Here is a 9,679-nt window from a genome sequence, read left to right as displayed (position 1 = left end):
TGAGATGACGACTCGCGGTCCGTGGACCCACTCGTGTCGCAGCGCAGCGCATGGAAAGCGACATGAGGAAAGAGAGACTGAATTGTTGAGCGTGCAATCGGAATCGAACGGCCCCGAAAGCGACTGATCCTGGCACACCGATCAGTCGACCGACGCGTAGCACGCGCCTTGCCTTTCTAATAAAAGGAATGTGCATATATTATAGTTTTAGAGTTCTTCATCAAGTTTTGTTAAGAGAAGATTTGATGTGTGCAGTTTGTTCTAGTAACAAGTATATCTTGATTTTTTGTTGTTGTTAGTTTTCATATTTAACAAGCATGTCTTGATGGAACCAAATAATCCTTCAGCTTGCGGTGAGTGGTTGATTCTCTCTACCTTGTTTCATTGGTCTTGAATGACTGACCGCCAGTCTGAATTTGTTCGTCCCTTTTGTAACTTTCTGAATGAATTTGCAGTTATTGCATGCTCGATTCTTATCAAATTTCTGCCTAATTTAGTACAGAGTTGAAACATAGGTTGTCTTAATCATCTTTTCTTGGCACCAACTATGTGAAGTCATATGCCACCTAATCAAATTTGAGTACTGCTATGTGAATTCACGAGCAAAGCTAAAATAATCTTCTGGATTTCTGATGTGCTGATACTTTTCAGTCCTCTTACTTCTTCCCAGTTCGAAGACTGAAGACCGAAACTGAACCTATCCAGGTCGACAATACCCTTCTGATGACAGAGTGCATTTGCTTTTGAAGAGGAGGATGGCCACGTTCCACTCTACCTCCAGTCCTCCACTACTGATCAGAGGGGCCTTGCCGGTGGTGAGGGTGGCGACATGTCATTCCACCACCACCGCTACATGACCAACCCGTTCTGAGGCGCATCGACCATCGACCGGGACTGATAGTCTGGTGCCGCTCATGGGAGACGACGGCGGTTCGGTGGCTCAGCGTAGTCATCAATGCAGTCAGTGTCGCTCTACCAGTACGATCGTCCAGGCGGCATGGGAGATGCTGCATCCCCATTGATAAGCCCGAACCCCAGTCGGCAATGGCGGTGAGCAGGAACTCGCCGGGCAACTTTTACGTACAGAACTCCAGGTTTCTTAAGGTGGTGTGTGAGGTACTAGACGAGGTGGTCAGTTTGCGCGACGCTATCAAGAAGGGGAGACGGGAAGGACGACACATCGGACGACGGTGCGTGCATCAAAGTCGATGGTCTCAACGACGAGGAGCATGAAGGCGCCGCCGAGCTGCCGACGGAGAGGCGGAACCTCCAGAGCAAGGTGACGGCGTTAATGGCTACGCTGGACCAGGTCGACAGTAGGTACTGGCACTACCACCAGGAGATGCAGATGGTTGTGTCATCGTTTGGTGGCCGGCACCGGCGCGGCGAGGCCGTACACGGCGCTGGCCGTGCAGACCATCTCCCGGCACTTCCGGTCGCTGTCGGACGCCATCGGCGCGCGCAGGTGCAGTCGGTGCGGCGGAGCCTCTGCGAGTCACGATATCTCCGGCGATGAGAGCTATCCGGCATTGATCAAGAGATGTGTTTGTAATTAATTTATGCAAAATGATTTTAAATTATATGCCAGTTTGATGAATTTGGAATTGAGCCTGTGAAGAACTTGTGAATTGCATGTGAAAATCATTTTGGTTTTACTTATGTAGAATTTCCCAATGCAAATGGCTTGAGACTGCAGTGTCAAACCAAACACGGTTATGTAACCTGATACCTTTACTGCCACGAACCAATTTTTTTTTGCAAATGGTCCGTTGCTCCACTGATCCCACCGTAATCTCATTACATTTCCGTTATCAGTCCGTGAACCAAACACGTCCTGCATGTTTTAATTCTCCGGGGACTATATTTAGCAGGTCGACCGAAAAGACTTGGAATATTTATTTAGACAAGTTAGGATTTTGTGTTTAGTGGTTTCGTATTTTGTGTTTAGTCGTTTCACTCGAGTACTTTTACTTTTTATCACTCAATATATCTTACTTTATTGATGCTTTGCCATCTGATCTACTAATTTCATTGTAAGACTACAAGACACAAATACATATTTTGTGAAATATCGATGTAGTTTTGCGCCTACACTTCCATGAGGCAGAAATAAGAGTAAGCAGCTACGCAAGTGCACAATGATAAAAGAAACCTGAATTTAATCACTGTTACAACTTATCCAGTACAAGTTCAGAGTTTGAAGGCATCTGTCAAGTTAGAAGTACAGTTCAGGCGGGATAGGCCGAGCTATAAGTCTAGTAGTACAGAATTATAAGAGGCCATAAATCCAGGACGCAACTCCGCAAGCACTTCTTCGACGATAAACAAACTTGGATCTTCTCATCTTCTGCTATTGCTTTCATCTGCACATGAAAGGAACTATTACATTACATAGTTGCCAAGCTGCCAATTTGAATGGTTAGGCAGGGTCACCTTCTCATTATCAAGGGAAAAATAAATTAAGAAAGGAAAAGAAATGGGCACTGATCAATGCATGCAGAGGAAAACAACAAGTAATGGTGGTGAACAGTCAACATTCCAGCAATCCTCTTGAACCAATTGAGTTTACATTAAAAAGATCTAACAGACATGGTAAAACCGATACTAAAGATAAGATCCTAAAAAGCCAACAAGTCACCTAGATGAATCAATTTCCTACTGAGACAGAGTATAGAGCAACCAAGAAAGGCACATCACCTCTCAGGTCATCTAATCATCCCAGATGTAATACATACCTCATTAAACATAACCAAGGCTTTAACAATCAATCTGCTCAACCAATAATGCTGAAATACACAAAATAAAAATGGTGGGTGGCAATCGATCTGCTCAACCAATCATGCTTTAGCATCAAGAAACCAGTATGAACTCCATGTGTTCTTTCGCCTAACCAGGCTTTAGGGTTATCTGTACCTCCAAATATTGGGCAACACATCAATGGATCTTAACACGGAGTTGAAGCCAGACCAAGAACTGATGTTAAGCCAGCATGTACATTTTACGGATACGTCTTGCAGAAATTAGCATGTGTTCAGTCATATCAGCTTTTTTCAAACGAATCTAATGTCAGTTTGAGTATTGCTGTCACGCAATGTGAAGCCTAAGTAGTTGAAAATATAAACCAAACCGTAAAAAACTCAACCATCAGTGGCACGACCTATAAAAGTCGAACTGAGCAAGATCATTAGAATGATCAGCGGGCTGAAATCAGCTGAGTGGTGGCAGCTGCTCGGAGAAACAACAGACCAAATATTCAGACTTGTTTTTAGCACAAATACTACATATTGAGAAGCTACATGAAACCACAGTGAAAAATAATATGTAAATGGATGGTTTCACACCTTCCATGCTGGCATGCTTAATCGATTCTACACGAGATCAACAAGAAACCAGCCAAACCACAGTACATATGAACAAATGGTTGCGCACCATACATTCAAACAGAAGCACTGGCAAGCTTACTTGATCACAACTATTGTGCATGAAAAATTATTGGCTATTTTGTATATATACAAGAATCAACAAGAAACCAAGCTAAATCATAGTGCATATGAACAGATGGTTGCACACTAGCACTGCTTGATCATATCTACGATTCATGGCAAATAATCAAATTTACCCCTTGAGATGGGCAACTTATATGGGCAATGTGGTGGTGAATTAGAAACGCATGGTCCACTTGAATTGTTTTCAATAGTTTGAATTCACATTTAATCAAAGTATCTCAGCAGTGATATGCCATTACTCTGTCCATTTTCAGCACCAACTGCAGCTACAATAACATACATGCAAAAACAAATTCGCTTCCCTGAGCAACACCACCAAATTTGAACCTAAGAATCTGGCAACATAACCAAATTACTACTAGTGGCACACTAGAAGTAATTTAATGGTTGCTGACATGGGCTGATAGTTTGGCAGAAACAAGGAGAGTTTTGACTTAACCCACGCACTCGGACATCTACGAGTACAAGTTAACAAGTTTTATCAGCATGTTACCTATATGGAATTATTGTAAACATCAAGTTTTTTGTCTAGCAATAATTATATTGACTACTATTTCTCATGGGAAGAGATCAACTTGTTATTAGTTAAAATCTAGCAACTAAATAGCAATCATCACCTGTTGAAAACATAAGGGTGCTTTCTCCAAAAGTCTGGCCCCATGTCTACGTGGGCCACCGCCACATCCCACCGCTCTCTTGTAACATCTCCATTGGCTTCCACCTCTGCAAATTCTCCCACCTGCACCCATTTGCACTGTAAGTTGTTAACAGAGAAACTGGACATACCGTGAGAATCATCCTCTACTCAAATGCAAACACAAGTAAATAAATAAAGACTTCTGCTCAACAGCAGTATCCAGGCATCTCTCAGATGCAGTTCTTTGTAGACGACATGGAATTGTTACAAACTACGGATAATGAGCGAATGCGAGAGTATATTTTTCAGTTATAGTTACTGTAAAGTTACTTTGATCGTTTCGTGAATTTTAAATCTTTCTTCTTAAGTATCTAAACTGTCACTTTCTTAAGATAATGGCAGCACAAACAACATTATTGTTGAAAATAATTCTTGGATGATGGACAAAAAACCTTTTGACGGTAAGCACATGAACCCTTTCGAAACATAGCCGGTTCATTGTTGTAGTTCATTTGAAATCGTTGAAAAAGTAACTCGTTCTTGTCCTTTGGTAATGTGTCCTTCAGAGAATACTAAAGAGTTAGAGATTGCACATAACTAAAGAATTAATAAGAATAATGAAAATTTATTTTAAATCCTAAATGATGAAAGAAGACCTTCAGTATCTCCTTAGCTTTGTTTTCACCTTCTCCAGATTTCACTAACATCCAAAAGCATGTATTGTATTGATTTCTGTTGTGACCTGCAAATTAGCATGTACAACGAGTCAGCTCATTTTCTTATGATTTGTTCTAACTATGAGAAGAGTCAAACCCTTGGAGCAGGACATCTTCAAAAAAAATGAAGATACATTGAATGGTAAGTATTCAACACAGCATATAGGTTATATTGACACCAAAATTAATGCACTCATACTGCCGCAGATGAACACATGAATTCAGATATAACATACTGTACTACCATCAACAAATTCATAAATATTTCCGATTAGTTAAAGATATGGCCTTTTAGGAGGATTACTCACATTCTGATTGCCTCCGGAACAAATAATCACAAACGGTTGTTGGTTTTGGGCAACAGAGAACTTCTGCTTTGTAGTGTGGTGGCTGCACTAAGGGTATACTGGGGAAATATTCTTCCCACTTCATAATGTAAAAGGAAGTGAAACATGATGAACATGAAGAAATGATTGAACTGCAAAAGAAGTTGCATATTTTATCAAAGGCTTGACCGGATGAAATGCATGTACTATAGGAATTCATAAATCTAGTAACTACCTCTCCTCTCTCTTGTACAATTCAGTGTTCTCCTGGAACACAAAGCTGCAACAATAACAAATAATTAAAAATGATCATTTGCAACAAATGTTCAGGTTTGCCATCCAACAACATAAGAAATCCTGTCTAAACTGAAGTGTGCCACATTTAAGCTTCGCTGACCAGTTCACTTACAACTTCAACATGATCCCTTATATTGCCAATATATTCAATTTAAATTACTATTATTGATGAGAAGAGGCAAAATTGTGCTATGCGGAAACACATATTTTTGTTTTATCTGTCCTTTTTGCAGTCTTCTCCATGCAAACACAGCTATTCGGAAAGGGTATATCATACCTGTACTCATTGTTAAAACCATAGCCAAAGATAATATCAGGAAATTGCTCCATCATCAGTGAAGCAGAAGCGTTCATCAATCTTAAAGCGGTCTCATCATTTGGCTTGTCAAATGAATGGATCAGTGAGAATCTGGGGGAAAAAATCTCCATGTTGATAAGACGATATAATTATCTAAATGGTATTCCCGCATGTGTTTAAATAAATAGGAAATTAGGAGTCCTCACTGATCAAATTGGCAGGCGCTAATACGAACAATGGTCCAATTGGAACATGGAGACCTAGGGATGTTAACAAACTTCTTCACATACTCGTATCCATATTTTTCTTTCCCCCAAAGATACTGGCAGTCTGATGCTGTATATATACAAAGTTGATAAGAGTTGGACCGAAAGCATACCTAAAACTAGAATGATTCAACTGACCTTTTCCAAGAATGTATTGATGTTTTTCCCAAAACTCGGGACCTATGATATCAAAATTTGACACTATAGTTGCCTGACGGGTTCTTTTTATGGGATTCCCATAGTCGTCTGTTTTCACCTTCGTGACCTGTAATATGTATAACTTTTTTAGTATTCAAAGTGCACCTAACTGGGTTAGTAGAATTGAAACTAAATGTTGAAAAGAATATGTCCAAAAAATAACATTAGTCAACAATCAGGCCCACATAACCTTTGATCAATATAACCTAAGAAAATGGCAGCTAAGAAGTTTCAAATATACATATAAAGTATAGCAAGAACTTTTACATATACCATCTGGTATCAAGAAAATAAGTCAGAAATGATACAAATATCTCTAAACACAAAATATGACTAAAAATAAACATGGTCACTGGTATACATCCTGCAAACAATAATTTTGCAAGAACAATAATTAAAAATACCTCACTGAGAGTAAGCAAGAACATTAATAATGATGAACATATGAATGCTTGATAGCATTACCTTATCTCGATAAACACTGGATCCTTTCCGAAACATAGCCGATTCATCATTATAGTTGATTTGAAACTGTTGCAAAAGCAACTTGTTCTTATCCTTAGAAGATGTTCCCTAAAAGAAAAATAGACGGTTCACAAAAAAAAAGGAAAAATGATTCATAAAAATGCTACAAATGACAAGTATAGCCCTAGATAATTAAGATGACCTTCAATGCTTGATATGCCTCATTTTTGGTTTTTCCGGACTGTATCAACATCCAGAAGCATGTATTGTACTGATTATTTATATGACCTGAAAAATATACAAAAAAAATCAAATATGTTAATCTTCAACCATTAAATCAAATAGAAAACTAAGTAGCCAAGCAACCGGTCAAAGAAATCTCATTGAAGCAACACATAGATACACTATATTTATTATATTTAGTTAATGTTGTTGAAGCTGTATATTTTAAATAAAGGGTAATAACATACACAACATAATTCTACTGTCAAGAACACCAACACACATAAGTGCACAATATAATTATCTTATTATTTATACAACAAAAAAATCGATTTTAGTTCAAGAAGCTTACAATCCACTTGTCTCCATGCCAAATAATCACGAACAGTCTTCATATTTGGATAGCATACAACTCGCGCATCAAAGTATGGAGGTTCCTTCAAATCATTATTAGGAAAGAAATCTTTCCACTTCATCATGTATACAGATGTGAAGTAAGAAACACATGAAGAGAGAATTTTGCTGCATATATTGGTAGAGAAGTCAATAACATGATGAGATCTTATAACTGAATTGTTAAAATATATTTAGGTATGGCAGTATTTTAGAATACCAAGTGAATAAGTGAACAAATCAAATGACGTACCTTTCTCGCCTTTTATATAATTCTGTTTCTTCTCTAAAGACAAAACTGCAAAACAAACAAAAATACAAGAAGCAGAGATTATTATGGAAATAATGAACAAAATGTTCAAAAAAAAAGGAAAAAATGGAGCTCGTGCAATTCAAAACTGAGTCTCCACAACAGCATTTGCATATACCTTTTTATGACAAATCAAATCTACAAACAATTTTATAATTTAACTTTGATAAGAAGATATTATACCTGTACTCATCGCTAACACCATAAGCAAACACTATGTCATTGTATTTCTTGAGCATAGAAGTGGCACAGGCGTTCATCAATCCTAAAGCGCTCTCGTCATTTGGTTTCTCAAAGGCATGCAACTCCGAGAATCTACAAAAATAAAACTGAAATTAGTGGATACCGAAAAGAACAACAAATATAAACTATAGCTAAATACCAGTGTGTTGCAACGGGACAACACATGTAACTTTGTAGATATGGGCTAAATCGCATAACCACAAAAGAATAAGGATGTTCAATGTCCGTCTCCACTGCGGTTCCCTACAAGGAGTAACTACCGTGGTCGACGCCGGCTAGGAAGCTCATGTGCCCCTGTGGTGAGGCACTAACCAACGAAAAATATGGAGGATGTAGAGCGGTAGAGTGCTCCTCCACGATGCGAGAGGCCATGTTTGCATGTTTCCCATATTTGAAGCAACAGTTATCGCTATATTTGAATAATAAAATTTTCTTTCCATTTTTCGACATGTTAATCCTTACAAAAAGACAATGGTACAGACGAGCTGAGATGGCCAGATGGTTGATGCAATTGCTTAACCACTAGTAACCATGTCAGTGTATAGATAGGAAGTGAGCAGAATAAAACTAGATCAATCAGTTAACGGTTATTAATTATCCCATATTAGAGAAAGCAACAATCACTCAATATGCGTGTGGAAAACCGAAAAAACACGGATATACATTATTTATGTATTATCCGTTTAAGAGAAATAGATGAAATATACCGGTGGAAGTGGCAACCATCGATGCGGACGACGATCCAGTTGGAGGCCGGGAGCTGGCGATTGAACTCGAACTCCCTCTTCACATACTCATACTTGCTATTGGCCATCCGCAGACACCACAAGCACCACAAGACACCTGTTCTTGGATCTACAGATACAGAGAATCATAGCAAATGATCGGTTTAGATATTAGCACTTAGTGAAATCTGCATTAGATGTTTACCATTAGGATTGTCAGATTTGTAAACATGCTAACTGCCTCAGTAACATTCCAAAGATGGGATTATGAGAAATATTTTTGTTTCCAAATTATTACTAGTAAACACGGAAAAAACAGTGTGTTGACACTACTTATCAACAATAAGGCGTTGCAATTTGACATGTAGACGTACTGTACTAGCACCATACATAGGTTTGTCGACTGAAGCTGCAGTAGCTTAGTAAAAACCCAGACCTGTTACTGATCTGTGGTCTAGCCGGGGCAGTGGAGGCCCGCGGACGGTCTAGAGCACTTGGAATCCGGAGCCAATGTCCGTGGGCCGTGGCGGTTACGAACCGAGGGTCTTCGATCGATCGATTCAGAGATAGAGGGAACAGGCAAGAGGGGGCCAGGAACCCTAGCTTTCTGGGAACAGGTCGAGGCGCGCCAAGTGGCGGCGGGGCTGGTCGGAGCGGAGCGAGTGGCGGCGTGCCTGCCTGGATAGGGCGAAGAAACCCTAGAAAGCTTGCTCGGGCGCGGGGACCTCTTTCTTTTTTTATTATGCTGAACGGGTGCGGGCCGGAAAGCCAGCTCGGTTGCGGGAACTTGGGCCGTGCGTGGCCGATGGGCCCACTTCGGTGCTGCACCCTCTCAATGCCTGACCATGGGCAGCCCGGCCTGGGCTTGCACATCGGGCCGGGCTCAGGTCGGAATTTCGGGCCCGACAGTCGGGTCGGGCCGAGCTCGGGCTTGCAGAAAATGTGTTTTTGGCCGTGGCCGGGTCAGGCTTTTTTGGGCTCGTGCCTAATTTTTGTGGCCCGACAGTCGGGCCGGGCTAGTTTTGGCCAGGTATTCCTACGTTAGGCCAAGTCAATCCCACATTTAACGTTAAGTGG

The 9,679-nt window shown here is 40.2% G+C and overlaps 1 protein-coding gene and 1 pseudogene across 1 annotated transcript; one reads left to right on the top strand and one right to left on the bottom strand.

Moving 5' to 3' along the window:
• Window positions 1–955: 955 nt before the first annotated feature.
• Window positions 956–1,516, top strand: LOC127321824 (BEL1-like homeodomain protein 7; annotated as a pseudogene).
• Window positions 1,517–2,139: 623 nt separating this feature from the next.
• On the bottom strand, window positions 2,140–9,324 carry LOC127321797 (tRNA(His) guanylyltransferase 2). Its single transcript, XM_051350765.2, has 16 exons — window positions 9,039–9,324; window positions 8,585–8,732; window positions 7,818–7,949; window positions 7,578–7,622; window positions 7,284–7,453; window positions 6,912–6,997; window positions 6,710–6,817; window positions 6,185–6,311; window positions 5,987–6,116; window positions 5,760–5,891; window positions 5,421–5,465; window positions 5,168–5,337; window positions 4,800–4,885; window positions 4,596–4,703; window positions 4,124–4,245; window positions 2,140–2,363 (listed from the first exon to the last, which is right to left on the bottom strand). Exons 2-16 carry the CDS (start codon window positions 8,689–8,691, stop codon window positions 2,360–2,362), a joined length of 1,572 nt encoding a protein of 523 aa, XP_051206725.2. The 5' UTR covers window positions 8,692–8,732; window positions 9,039–9,324; the 3' UTR covers window positions 2,140–2,359.
• Between the last annotated feature and the right edge of the window lie 355 nt (window positions 9,325–9,679).

The sequence above is a fragment of the Lolium perenne genome, chromosome 4 (genome assembly GCF_019359855.2).
Source record: "Lolium perenne isolate Kyuss_39 chromosome 4, Kyuss_2.0, whole genome shotgun sequence".
NCBI classification, from domain to species: domain Eukaryota; kingdom Viridiplantae; phylum Streptophyta; class Magnoliopsida; order Poales; family Poaceae; genus Lolium; species Lolium perenne.
This window is presented reverse-complemented; position numbering and strand designations above follow the sequence as displayed.